The sequence below is a fragment of the Portunus trituberculatus genome, chromosome 35 (assembly GCF_017591435.1).
Source record: "Portunus trituberculatus isolate SZX2019 chromosome 35, ASM1759143v1, whole genome shotgun sequence".
NCBI lineage: Eukaryota > Metazoa > Arthropoda > Malacostraca > Decapoda > Portunidae > Portunus > Portunus trituberculatus.
The window spans coordinates 4,167,604-4,182,603 of NC_059289.1; the positions used below are offsets into that span (position 1 = coordinate 4,167,604).

The 15,000-nt window shown below is 40.1% G+C and overlaps 1 protein-coding gene across 16 annotated transcripts in view; it reads left to right on the top strand.

The window, feature by feature from the left end:
• Window positions 1-15,000, top strand: part of LOC123513073 (mechanosensory protein 2-like) — a 738,351-nt gene that overhangs the window by 621,885 nt on the left and 101,466 nt on the right. For 2 of the 16 annotated variants that reach the window (XM_045269929.1, XM_045269928.1), the window contains exon 2: window positions 10,050-10,117. The exons of 13 other annotated variants lie outside the window; for them this stretch is intronic. In XM_045269929.1, the coding sequence (XP_045125864.1) occupies window positions 10,060-10,117 (58 nt within the window). In that variant the 5' untranslated portion in view covers window positions 10,050-10,059. Of the gene's footprint in view, window positions 1-8,543; window positions 10,118-15,000 lie in introns of those variants that run through there. One more of the 16 variants, XM_045269925.1, reaches the window with a different exon arrangement.

The following is a 15,000-nucleotide window of genomic DNA, read 5'->3' on the forward strand; positions in this document are numbered from 1 at the left end:
GCAGCAGCAGCATCCTTCTCTCTCCCCCTCCCTCCCTCACTCACTCAATTCACTCGCTTTCCAGGGATAAGAGTGACATACGCACGCGAGAACACGGTCGGCGTATCTGTCTCGCTCCCGGTGCTAGAGTCGCCTCTGTGCACCTGTGTCTTAAGCAGGAAGTTACCGCAGTGCTCCACAGGTGACCCAAGATGACGCGTCCAGCTCCTGACGAAGCCTGACTCTGACCTGTGCGTGTGTGCGTGCGCCTGAATCCGTGCGCGTGCGTTGATGTGCGTGCGTACGTGCAGGAGCAGGCACTGAGGCTAATTGAAGGAGGAGGAGTAGGAGGAAACACTTTGCAGGTGGTTTACCCAAGGCGGTGAGGAAGCAGGGGCGCCATGACACCCGGGGTCGTAGCCTCGGCTCTCGGGAGAATAGGTAGGAACCGCTGATTGGCTACCTGGCTGGCTGGCACCTGGCACTGGCACCGCCTCTCACCTAAGGCACTCGCTCTCCCTCTCATTCTCACTCCCTGTCATGTGGCTTAATTCACCTGTTTATCCATTACTCTCACCTTGCTGTGGCCTTTGTCGCACTCATTCGTGATTACTATGCTCTCCCTTTCTTTTTTTTTCTTTCTCTGTTCCCTCCCGTGAGGCTAAGGCGAGTTTGGTGATGCAAGCTTGTTGTGTTTGTTTTTTGTCCTTCACTGATCCTTCCCTCCTCGTGTTGTCCTTGCTTGTTACTGCTGTACTCTCTGTTTGTTTCCGCTTGACTGTCGTCGCGGCGGGCGGCGGAGCAGCGGCACAGCGCGGGTGTAGACCAAATGTCTAGAAACACTGCAACACAAGGATTAAACTGATGGGACATTAGAATTAATCTCTGCACTTCAGAACACTCGCATGATTCAGTAATTATGCGCCTCTGCTGTTTGCTGTTTCTGGTACTACTACTATTACTACTACTACTACTACTACTCTACTACTACTACTACTACTACTACTACTACTACTACTACTACTACTACTACTATGTATTGGATCAGAAACTCAGTTTATTGCTGCTGGTGCTGATGTTTTTGCCACTACTACTACTACTACTAATACTACTACTACTACTACTACTACTACTACTACTACTACTACTACTACTACTACTACTACTACTACTACTACTACTACTACTGCTACTGCCACTACCCCTGTTTTTACTACTACTGATCACGCTAATAATACTGATGTTAAAACTAATATAAATCAGGGGAAAAGTAACAAAATAATCACAAATATGACTACATTACCTTTACTTAACAAAACCACCACCACCACCACCACCACCACCACGGATCACCTTTCATAACATAACCTAACATCTTTCAACACACATACGTACCCACCTTTAATCCACCTTTGTATACACTCACGATCGAGCGTACCTACTCTTTACAGAAGCCAACTCAACACACAAGTTACATTTCTACCATTTCTTTTTACTTATGGAGAGCGTCTTAATGGAGAGAACATAAGGGATAAGGATCAAAGGATGTTTATTAAAGGGCTTTGCTGTGCTTTGATAGTCCCACACCGCCTCGTTACAAACACACCTAAAGAAGCTAAAGCATGTCACGTGATTAGATGTTAAGTGATTATGTACCTGTGTTATGTGTTGACGTGTATTCTATTTGTTTATAAGAGAAGGGTGGAAAATTGTTAGTGTTGTGTTAGTGTGTTTGTGTGTGTGTGTGTGTGTGTGTGTGTGTGTGTGTGTGTGTGTGTGTGTGTGTGTGTGTGTGTGTGTGTGTGTGTGTGTGTGTGTTTTCTTTAAGTTTCTACCTTTCTGTGTGTGTTTGTATTTTTGTTTCCCTGTGTGTTTGTTTGTTTATATGTCATCCTGCTTTCATCATCTTTTTCTGTCACTATTTGTCTGTGTTGTTTGTATTTTCTTTGTTTCCATCTCTCTCTCTCTCTCTCTCTCTCTCTCTCTCTCTCTCTCTCTCTCTCTCTCTCTCTCTCTCTCTCTCTCTTCGCTATATTCGGGCCGTGGATGTTGGTCACCACTCCCCATCTTGTCCATCTTTCTTTTTCAACGTTTCCCTCGCCGTGTGGTCACCCTTGCGTTTCCTGTGCGTGTGTGTTTCTTTTTTTCCTTTTTTCCTTTACCTCCGACGCTCTCCAGGAGGGATGAAATGCAGCGACGTGAAGCTTCGATTGATTGAAAACGTTAGCTGTATTTGTTCTACTTTTTTTTTTTTTTTTTTTGTTATTGTGACTTGGAGGAAAAAAATAAGTTCAAATATATGTAACTGAGCTATTTTTTTCTTCGTTTTTTGTGTGTTCTCTCTCTCTCTCTCTCTCTCTCTCTCTCTCTCTCTCTCTCTCTCTCTCTCTCTCTCTCTCTCTCTCTTAGTTTGTGGTTTAAAAGGATGTTTTTGTTTTGTGACAGACTCGCTGGAAAGTTTTCTATGGAGAACACTTTTGTTTTCTTTCCTCTTCCTTTGTTATCAGGTAAACATTGAATATCTGTGCCGTGAGCGATAAGACACACACACACACACACACACACACACACACACACACACACACACACACACACACACACACACACACACACACGGCATATCTGTTGCACGTCACGTTTTAATTGGAGGGAGGAAAAAAAAGGAAAACAAAAGGCACTGAAAAAGCACGGTGGTTGATCGACAATATTGGAAGAGTAACAGTGATGGGGAAATAAAAAAAAAGAAGAAATGAAAATAGATACCAAAAAACGGAACCAAAAACGAATAACTAAATGAAAAAAAAAAATTGCACGTTTGATATTTTTTTGTGTGTGTATAGAACAATTTGAGATGACAGCCGCAAATTTAATAACAGCAACAACAATAACAACAACAAGCAACAAATCTGCCACCAGCACCAGCACCATCACCAGTAATATCATCAACAACAACAACAACAACAACAACAACAACAACAACAACAGCAACAACACCAGCAGCAATAGTAACAACAGACATAATAACAATAACAATGATGACGATATACGTACAGCGAATATATACATTTATCATGAGCTTGTATGAAATAAAAATGAAAAATACACATGACAGACATAAAATACGACTAGAGAGAGAGAAAGAGAGTGTGTGTGTGTGTGTGTGTGTGTGTGTGTGTGTGTGTGTGTGTGTGTGTGTGTGTTGGCTTCAATATTTACCATCAGTCAACGCACCGCAGAGAGACCACGTTTAATATCCTGCTAATAAGCTTGCGCGCACACACACACACACACACACACACACACACACACACACACACACACACACACACACACACACACACACACACAGAAATTGGTTGGGAAAATTAGTACTGCGATATTTTTTTGTCATCACTGAAGTCATTATCATTATTATAGTTCACTGTAGTTGTCATTATCGTCATTATTCTTATTATTGTCATTACCATCAGTGTGTGATATTTATTTTTTTTTGTATTGATTTTGTAGGGAAAGTCTCTCATTTGATCTACCCTATACTTTGCTTAAGCCTTGAAGGTGTGCAGAGTTTTTTCCTAGTATGCACTCTTTCTTAAGTGCTTTGTGACCTCATTGTAGGCTCTTTGTTGTTGGGTTCTCTCTCTCTCTCTCTCTCTCTCTCTCTCTCTCTCTCTCTCTCTCTCTCTCTCTCTCTCTGGACCAATCGTTTCATATTTGGGCGATAGAAATACACAACTTTCACTGTACAATGACAAAAAATATATCCAAAAATAATAAGGAAAAAAATAAGATAAGGAAAAAAAAACAAGACATAACGATTGGTTGAGAGACGCACATGTTCTGACCAATCAGAAAAAAGAAAAGATTTGAGATAATTACTGTTACACTGGTTCTTTTTTTACTCTTTTATTTTTTTTTCATGGGATTTTTTTTAGTCTTTATTTCTGATATGCGTAGTTTGCGTCTAATGTTTTTTTTTTTTTTTTTAGTGGTAGTTTTATATGAGTAATGAAGAACCGTAAGGGAATAATAATAAACAGATTTAGTGATTTTTTTTCTTATATTCAATTATCTGTCTATATTTTTCGTAATGGTTCGCGACTAATGTTTCTGATTTTTTTTTCTTTTAGTGGTAGTTTTGTGTGAGTAACGAAGAACCGTAAGGGAATAATAGATACAGATTAGTGAAGTATTTTTTTCTTACATTCAATCATCTGTCAATATATTTCGTAATGTCGTATCACGTTATCCACATTGGCATTTATTTCTCAACGTTAAATTACCGACTTTTCGTGTGATTTACGTGTCTACTTGTCTTATACCTTTACTTCTACATATCTTCCATTTTATTTATACATACATACATACATACATACATACATACATACATTTTTATTCAGTCCTCTTTGTACACATTTATCAATTTCCTCTTTCCACTATCACCAACGTTCCCCTTTTAACAATTTTCACTTTAGTCTTGCTCACTTTCCTAACTATTGCTCTCCATTTATATATTCATCCCTATCTCTTTCTTATTTATCCACACAGTTACACACACATCCATTTCAAAACCCTTTCATAAACCCTTTCCTGTCCTTTCTTTTCCTTCACCAACGTTTACATCTCCCTTAAACTCCACAAACGCAAGAATAATAGATGATTTCAGAAACGTAATTAAAACCAACGCATTCGTGAAGGTTACCCGCAATGCACGAATGAAATTTAGCAACACGACCTTGGAATGAACGGGAGAGTGAGGAGAAAGGAGTAAGAGAAGAGGAGGAGGACTGCATCAGGGTTTAGGACTTCAGAGAGGGGGATATAGCTAAAGAGTAGAAGGATTAGGGGAGGTGAGGGGTACAGAAGAGAGAAGTTAGGGAGGAAGTAAAGGGGAGACAAGGATAGGATGGCAGTGCAAGGGAATAGAAAAGAAGGAAAAGTTGATGGGTGAATGGGAGAAATATATGAATAGATAGAAGGGGAAAGGGAAAGGACTGAAGGAAAGGTAAGGGTTATATTCAAGGAGAGAGAGAGAGAGAGAGAGAGAGAGAGAGAGAGAGAGAGAGAGAGAGAGAGAGAGAGAGAGAGAAGGAAGAGAATTACTGAAAAAGGAGAAGCTAGAACAGAATAGAAGAAGAGAGAAATTATGTATAAAACAATGAGAAAGGAGCAGAGAGAGAGAGAGAGAGAGAGAGAGAGAGAGAGAGAGAGAGGATAGATCAGCAGGAAAGAGAGGAAGAATAGCGAGGTAGAAGAGAAGAAGAGATGGGAAAAACAGGAAGGAGAAAGAGGGAAGAATCAAGAGAGTGATAAGAGGAACTGGAAAGAAAAGGATAAAGTTAAAAAAAAAAGAAGATGGGAAGAGTTAAGAGAGGAGAAGAAGAAGAAAGATTGAGAGGCAAGAGAAAATAGAGGACTGAGGGAGGGAGAGTGAAAGGATTAAGAGTGAAGAGAGAAGGATTCAATGTGGGAAGAAGGATTGGGTGGGGGATGAGAAGGGTGGGAGAGGGAAAGGATTGAACTGAGGAAGGAATATTTCATTACGATTACTATTCGTCGTTTAGGATAAAGTTTGGCCAAGTGGAAACCTCATTAAGGGAAAATAGAATGGAAATAACGCCTGCATTGAACTGAATGTGTGTGCGTGTCTGTTTGTGTGTGTGTGTGTGTGTGTGTGTGTGTGTGTGTGTGTGTGTGTGTGTTGATGTAATGTAAACTTATTCACGCGACACATATAAGAAGAAGACTGGGAAAAAATAGATAGGACATGGAAAAAAAAAAGCAAGAAATATATCACTGAAAAAAAGGGACGAGAAAAAATTGAGAGCATCAGAAAAAATGTTGGGAAAAAAGTAAGATATATATTACTAAAACGACCGCTATTAATTTTAACTTATACGAACGACAGGATAGAGAGAGAGAGAGAGAGAGAGAGAGAGAGAGAGAGAGAGAGAGAGAGAGAGAGAGAATGCTACTAAAACAACAGCGAAAAAGAAATAAAGATAAAAGTGAATGATGATAATTCTTAATGATAAAAGCTCTCAAAACTCTAAAAATTTTCTTCACATTTTGGTAATCTTTCCTTCAAACCTCGCCTTTTTTTTTAACATCTTTTCGTCATAAACAATTTAGGCCTCTCTCTTAGCAAATAAATTTTCCTTCTTTCATTTCCTTGAGAGTGTTTTCCACAATCACTGTTTTTTTCCCTCTCCCTTAAAACAGCCTCCTACTTTCACTTTTTTTCTTTTTCTTTTTTATTTCTTTTATTTTTTTACTACTGTCTCTATATTTTTCTATTATTTTCCTTATACTCACGTACATTTCTGTCCTATAAATCACGACCGTTCTTAATTTTATTCCTCCAGTTTTTGTTTTTTTGTCTCTCTCTCTCTCTCTCTCTCTCTCTCTCTCTCTCTCTCTCTCTCTCTCTCTCTCTCTCTCTCTCTCTCTCTCGTGACAAGATAATACTTTAATTTTCTCTAAGGCTATACCAGTTTTCTCGTTCCTGTTTTCCATTTAGATCTACTTTACTTCTTCCTCCCACGGCAGCTGCTAGTCCCCTCCTCCTTCTCCTTAAATGTCTAACTCTATACCTGTTACCTGTTGCCTTCTTTTTTCTTTCCTTTTTCCCCTTTCATATCGTTCCTTCCATCATTTTTTTTTCTTTCTCTCTGAACACGATAAAGTTTCTGATCCTTCTCTTCCTCACCTTTCCAATTCCTTCTTTCCTCCCTGGCGCTTTGGTTTATTTGATTTTTTTTTTTTTTTCATTAATTCTGTTTTTCCTTTTTTTTCTACCTTTCTCACTTTCTTCTACCCTGTCACCTCTTTTGTCGCCTTTCCATTCGCTCCTTCCTTTTGCCTTCCCTCGCTTTCCATTCCCTTCCCTTCCCTTCCCTTCTTTTGCCTTGCCTTGCCTTCCACCTTCCCCTTTTCCTTCCTCCCAATCAGACTAATTGTTTCTGTGCCGCTTCCACCTGTGAACTGCTCAGGTGTGTTCTTATCCGTTCAGGGGGAAAAGAAATTGGGATGATGCTGTGTATACTTTAAGGGGAAACATGTGCAAATTGAAAAAGAAAACGAAAAGGGAGATTACTCTTTTTCTGAAGGGAGAAATAGTGTGTCGTTGTTAGTGTGTGTGTGTGTGTGTGTGTGTGTGTGTGTGTTTTCTTCTTTTTTTTCGGTTATAAAATATGATCAAGTTTGGATAGGGGAAAAAAAATGAGCGTAGGATATGAAAGGGAAGTTAATTTTTGTTCGTTTTAAAGAACGTAGTGGCTGGGGGTTTTTTTCATTATTTATTTCTACTTTATTTTTTCTTCCTGTACCTCGTGGTCGGCGGATATACTGTCACAACTGGGGGAGAGAGAGAGAGAAAAAAAAAAAAGGAATAATATGAAAGTGAGATTGTACATTAGACCAGAAAAGTGAAGTAGTTAATACATGATAGACACTTAATGACACCTAACATCGTCCCAGTTACTTGGTCTTTACTTGTCTTGGTAAGCTTACATGTAGAGTCCAGGTTTGGCAGGTTCATAGAACAAAGGAACAGAAAGGAAGAAAAAAGGGAGAGGGCGGGGAATTGAAGCGGAAGATGGTGGGCTGGAGGGAGGGGATTAGTCAGCCCTAAGCTTATTTTCTAATCTGTAACGCTTCATGTTGATTCATAAAGCTTCATACGGTGCTTTATCCGCGAAGCTTTATGATTTATCTCGCCTCGTTTCGCGTAGATGATGCAAAATGGGATGGGAAAGAAAGCTATTGGGAAGAAAAGAAAAGAAACATCAAAAGAAAGCCATGAAAGTGAGGAAAGTATCGTTGGAACCTCGACACTGGAAACTATAAACGTATTTTTTGAACGACTCCCTGAATGACTGCCGCCTGTGGTCGTAGTAAAGCCGCAATAAAGCTTTCACGTGACAGGCTTCGGAGGGCTTTAGCGTGTCATCCCGCTCGTCTTGTCTTTGTCCTTCACCCGATAAATTTTCAAGTTTTTTTTCCACGTCGCTGTCACTCCGATGAAGAAGGATATACGTAAGCCACATCCCCTTAAAGAAATATATTATGATGACACCCACTCAAAATTCTCAACCCAAGGAAAAATTGTTTTATAAAAAGTAATCACTTGATGAAAACTGTAAAAAAAGAGACGTTATTTTCATTTTCACTTCACTGTCACTCGGATGAAGAAGGATATAAACCACATCCCTTTAAAAAGAAACATATATATCACCCACTCAAAATTCTCAACCCAAGGAAAAATTTGCTGTATAAAATCTTTAATCCATTGGTGAATATAAAGAAAAACAGGGACGTATTTTCCCTGTCACTGTTGAAGAAGGATATTACCCCTTAAAATGATATAAAAGCTATGAAATTTAAACCTCAAATCCAAAGAGACGCTGCTACATCGACTATCAAAGCAGGTAGTGAAGGAGGAGAGGCCCCAGAGCCCACCACTCCTCTATTAGTATTACATACTTTGTCTTTTACTCCCCAAATACCACCATAGAGAGATCACGAGACCCACACCCCACCTTTCCCCTCTCTTCGTCTCTTTTCAGATAGAAGCCCCCAGTTCTAATGGCAGTTATATGACCCCGGTCTGTCGCGTCCCCAGGCCTGACCCAGACATGACCTGCCTCCCCCGTAGCCACACGTACTGATCACCCCACAAACAGAGACTAAGAGTTAAACAGAACAAACAGTACCTTATCAAACAGTAGCTAGACATTGTTCCGGTTACCTGGTTACCTAGCTGGCTACCTGGCACCTGGTGTAGGCCGGGTGTCGTGGTGGACTGGCGGGGGCGAGGGAGGCGGTGCTGTAGGGAGTGAGTGATGGAGACACGGAGGTGAGGAAAGGCCCGCTCCGCTAAATCGAGTGGCGTCTCATTCCCGAGTTACGCTTATATGGGAAAAATAGATAAAGGAAGCTGACCATATTGTGCACCAAGGGAAAAGCGACAAGAGCATTGACTGTCTTATTCCGAGGCCAAGAGATCCTCAAGAAAAACAAGTGTGAAAATCTGGTAATAAGGCATTGAGACACACACATTGCACACTCTCTCTCACTCTGTGTCACTCTCACACGTACAGTCACATTCAGCCTCAGTCTTTCAGGAAATACACTTCATATCTTAAACTTTAGTCATCTGTGGTATTTTTTTCACTCATTTTTTCTCATTCCTCATCGCCACAAACACTGAAAATAATTCACTGTTATATTCATCGTTTATTTTACTGAACCTTTGTGAAATTTTATTCCATCTAAATTACAAAGCCCACACATAAAATTTGAATACACGATACAACAACTTTCACTTTATTTCCCTCCACCACCTCCCCCATAGTAATAATAATAATAATAATAATAATAATAACAATAATAATAATAGTAAGTGTAAGTTGATATCAGGTTTCTCTCTCGTTGTTTCTCATCATTTTATTCTGGTGATGAATTAAGCTTTAACTTAATTTCCCCCCCCCTTTTCATCACCACGACCCAGTTTGAGTAATCTTGCTATATCACTCCCTCCCTTACTCACTTACTCACTCACTCACTCACTCACTCACTCACTCACTCACTCACTCACTCACTCACACCGAAAGGGATGGTTTATCTCAGGGTATTAATGCCACCCGCCTGGTCACCTGTCCCCCTCACCTCCCATCAGTCAATATGTTAACCACATCTCCACCACACCACCACCACCACCACCACCTCCACCTCCTCCTCCTCCACCTCCACCTCCACCAATCACACCACCCTCACCACCAGCACACGTTACCACACCACAATCACCACTTTCATCATCACCATCATCATCATCACTACCACCAGAAACCGCACCACCCACCGCACCACCACCACCACCACCACATCTACCACCACCACCACCACGTCATCACTCCGTCACCACCACACGATCCCTAAGAGTACCACCTCACTACACCACACCACTTCAAGCACCTCTCTCAGTCACCTGTCTGAGCATCTTTCCTAGTGCAAGCGAGTCCACCCAATACATCAGTCTATATGAAAAAGGTATGCGTGGTATTTCACCTTAGGGCACCGTGCATGGAGTACCACACGACAAGAAAATCCTCTTCGTGCTACGAACTTCACGTGATGTTTCGTGAGTATTCTGTTTCATCACCAAAAATTGCTTCTTTTTTATTTCTATTCTTTTTTTTATTTTCCTCCTTCTGATAGCGCTTTTGAGTTTATTACTACTTTGGAATTTTACGTGACTGACTTTTGTTTTGTGTTTTTTTTTATTACTATTACTAATATTGTTATTATTATTATTTATATTCTAGTGTTGAGTACGTCTGGTTTAGTTATGGCATCTTAGTTTTTATCTCTTAGTTCTCTTGTGCATTTTTGTTTCTTATTCTTTTCGTTTATTTTCATCTCGCTCTCTCTATATACATTCGCTGCGATTTTTGATTTCTGGTGCCTCGTGATTTTTGCGGTATTTTTGCCTCCACCCAAACCAGAAGCCTCCTCTCCCCCTTACTATACAACCTCGTGCTCTCCTCCCTACTCCCTCCCCGTGTGTGTGTGGGTGTGTGTGTGTGTAGGTGTGACTGTGGGATGTGGGTGGGTGTCGGTGGGTGCCTGTACACATGTATGAAACAATGAAAGATTGAAAAAGGGAATGAATACTATGTCTGTATTCATGTATATGTGTATGTGTGTATGTACGTACGTATGTTGTGCCTGGAATGGTGAATGCGCGCTCCACTCGTAGTATCGCCTGCATGGACTCCAGTAGGCATGCATGACTTGTCTAGGCCGTGACAAGGGCAACAGGCAGGCGGCAGGAGGCGGGGGAGAGGAACGCTGCATGACATCCCCTGCTCACTGCTGAATGCCAAGTAGGAAAGCAGGAAATTAGCAGATATTTTAGAAATGTTATTGTTATTTTATTACAAGCTGATTTCTCATGAATTTATACAATGTTCAATCTGTTATTCATGTTTTCAGAGAGAGAGAGAGAGAGAGAGAGAGAGAGAGTGTGTGTGTGTGTGTGTGTGTGTGTGTGTGTGTGTGTGTGTGTGTGTGTGTGTGTGTGTGTGTGTGTGTGTGTGTGTGTGTGTGTGTGTGTGTGTGTGTCATTAGAGTGCCGTTTCTAATTCAGCAAAGAAAGAAAAGTTAATGCATAGGTAATAACTCGATTTTTTTTATCAACTTACCTTTGAAAACGTCTATTATAAATTTCATTCATTATTTATCAAGTTCTCTCACTCCTTTTTTTTCCTCCGTGGAATTATAAATGACTCACATTCAGGTCAAGAGGAAAAATCTTAAATTCATGTATTAGAATAAAACTTCCTGCAGTTTGTTTTATTTTTTTATATGAGATTTTAAAGTGATTGTTTTTTTATTGAGAATTTTGGAATTATATCAAAGCTTTCAGTCTCTTTTTTTCGGGAAATGACAAGAATTTTAGTGCGTGCGATGAATATATGACAAAATCAAAGTCCTCTTCACAAAATCATACAAAGAAGAGAAACGAAAAGAAAAAAAAAAGAAATTACGTAAAGAAAAGAATAAGGAGAAAGTAGTGAAAATGAATAAAGAAGAGACAAAAGCCAAATAAGGCCAATTATTAAAAGACGCTTCAAGAAAAATCATAATGAAGAAAGAAAAAAGGTAAAAGATGAAAGAAAAGTAATAATAACTATACTTTAACCACTTTAAACTTAAAAGATCCACCGACAGATAATGATAGCGGTAATGGCAGTGATGGTGATACAACTGATACTAACAAGTGATAATAGTAATAGTGAAACTTTAAAGGAAAAACAAGATTACACCTTTTTTTTCCGGTCCAACTTAAAGAACTGAACTGAAGTGAAGTGAAGTGCATTGAAGTGATCCTTGATTAGTGATGCAAGGGGAAAGTGTTTTAACGAAGCGCAGCAGTGTGCAAACGAACCAAGCATGTACAAGAGAGTAAGCAGGCAAGCAAGCAAGCAGACAAGCAAACAACAGTGCTCTATTTGTCTCACTGATTAATTAAGCATCGATTGGTGTAAAAAAAGTCAAGAAAAAAGAAGCTGAAATAAGAAGGGAAAATTATAATGTAACTTCTACTACTACTACTACTACTACTACTACTACTACTACTACTACTACTACTACTACTACTACTACTACTACTGCTACTGCTACTGCTACTGCTGCTACTACTGCTGCTGCTACTGCTGCTGCTAACAACAACAACAACAACAACAACAACTGCTACTGCTGCTGCTACTGCTGCTGCTGCTGCTGCTGCTGCTGCTACTGCTGCTGCTGCTGCTGCTGCTGCTGCTGCTGCTGCTGCTGCACTACTGCTACTGCTGCTGCTGCTACTGCTGCTGCTGCTGCTGCTGCTACTACTGCTACTACTGCTGCTGCTACTACTACTACTACCACTACTACTATTACTGTTACTTCTACTATTACTTCTACTATTACCATTACTACTACTACTACTACTACTACTACTACTACTACTGCTGATATGTAGTCAAATAAACGTAATTTCCGTTCTATATATCTCCGCCAACTCCAGCCTTCCTCCTCCTCCTCCTCCTCCTCCTCCTGTCTGCCACCCTGACGAAGCAGTAATATGGAGTCCTTCTTGCATAAAGTATAAATAGAACACGTCAAGTCAATAAAAGAATCCTGCTAGTAAACAAACTCTCTCTCTCTCTCTCTCTCTCTCTCTCTCTCTCTCTCTCTCTCTCTCTCTCTCTCTCTCTCTCTCTCTCTGTGCTACTCCCCTTTGCCCTTTCCTTTCTGTCTTTTCCCCTCTTCTGCCAGTTATAGCTTTTTTCCTTCCTTGTTTTCACCTCTCCCCGTCTCTCTCTCTCTCTCTCTCTCTCTCTCTCTCTCTCTCTCTCTCTCTCTCTCTCTCTCTCTCTCTCTCTCTCTCTCTCTCTCTCTCTCTCTCTCTCTCTCTCTCTCTCCTCTCTCTCCATCATTTTCGGCATTCCCCTCTAGTTTGCTCCCAACACATGATGCGCGTGTGAGGGGAGGAAAAAGAGGGCAAGTAGAGGGTTAGGAAAGGGAGCAGGAAGAGGAGGAGGAGGAGGAGGAGGAGGAGGAGTGGAAATGAAAGAGAAGAGAAAGATGATGATAAATTGATGTAAATAGTGCGAGGAAAAGGAGAATAATATTGAGGATAAGAATCGGTAGGAAGAGAAATGCAGAATAAAAAGAAGAAGAAGAAGAAGAAGAAGGAAAGGAGAGAAGAGGAAAAGATGAAGGGAGAGATGAAATGTGGATTACGCGGCTCAAGAAAATAACAAAGAAGAAAGGAGATACAAATGCCTTGATAATGAGGGAAAGACGAAGGGAGGAGCGGCAAGAAGGAGGAGGAGAAAGAGGAAAGTGAAAGGAGACAAATGAAAGAAGTTCTAATTAAAGCTGCATCAGGTGAATCAAAAATAATGACCAGAAAAATGAAAGAGAACAAGATATAAAGAGATAAAAGAAAAGAAAACGGAAATAACGAACAATGATAACTGGAGATTAGAACTTCATAAGCACAAAAGGAGAGAGAGAGAGAGAGAGAGAGAGAGAGAGAGAGAGAGAGAGAGAGAGAGAGAGAATGTTAAATGAAATGAAGTAACAACAATGAGAATACGAAAAGAGAACAGAATTAGAAAATAGAAACAATAGAAATTAGGAACAAGAAAAGCGATAAATGAACAAAGCACCACGTAGAGACTTTACTCTCAAAAAGACACAAAAGATTGAGAGAGAGAGAGAGAGAGAGAGAGAGAGAGAGAGAGAGAGAGAGAGAGAGAGAGAGAATCGTGAAAAAGTTAAGAAAAAGACATCGTTTTCTCCCCGTCACTGTTTAGTTACCCCGTAAGACACACGGAAACTCAACCTTCATCAGCTCCAAGTAAACAAAGAGTCTGGAGATCGAATGGACGGGGGAATCACCACCACCACCACCACCACCACCACCACCACCACCACCACCACCGACACAGCAGCTTCAGCACCAGCAATAGATAAACGACAAAGAGGAGAAAGTAAAAAGGTGATTTCAAAGCCAAAAGATAACACGAGTCTTTGAAAACACTCACGCGCGGACGAATAGCAGATTGGAAAAAAAAAAAAAAAAAGGAGGATGGAAAGCAAAATGGAATTAAGTCAGGCTTGGTTTAAACTTTAAGGTCACCAGCATTTCAAGTTTTCTGTCAAGTTTTGTCCCTTCAAGTTCTGTTCCAAGTTTATGTTTAGATTTATTTATTTGATCATATGGTTTTAAGCGTAATATGGTGATTTTTTATTCTTATTTACTGTTAGCTCTCTCTCTCTCTCTCTCTCTCTCTCTCTCTCTCTCTCTCTCTCGAGTATAAAGGCAGATCGTTCCCACTTTTTTATCTCTTTTTTTCTCTCTCAGCGTTTTTTTTTTTTCTTTCCTCACATTTTTTTCTCTATCTGTCTGGAAATGGATGGAAGGACTGGAGGCTGGAAAAGGACCACCTGGAAGAAGAGAGATTTTAATGGCTGGAAATTCATCTCCTCCACACCATTACGACAAAATTATTGGTGCCTGGGGAAAAGAAATAAAGGATAAAAGGAGTAGAGAACTGAAGGAAAAAAAAATGTATCATCCTGGAACTATTATTGTAAATGAGAAAAGGAAAAAAAAGTTAGTGAATTTCTGAAGAAAAAAAAGGATGTTTGAGTGTTGGAAATTATACTAGGAAACAAGATAAAGTAAAAGAGAATAGAATGATAATAAAAGTAAGATAATATGAGTCCTGGCGAAAGAAGAGAAAGAGAAAGAAGAGGAAGAAGATTGAAGGGAAACAAAAATGTGTAAGAGAAGGAAAAAGTTTGCGTGTAAGTTAGCATGAAGGACAAAAGTGTGTGTGTGTGTGTGTGTGTGTGTGTGTGTGTGTGTGTGTGTGTGTGTGTGTGTGTGTGTGTGTGTGTACGTGTGTAAGGGACATAGAAAAAAAAATAGTGTATGCGCTTAATTCTGAAAAAAAAAATGAAAAT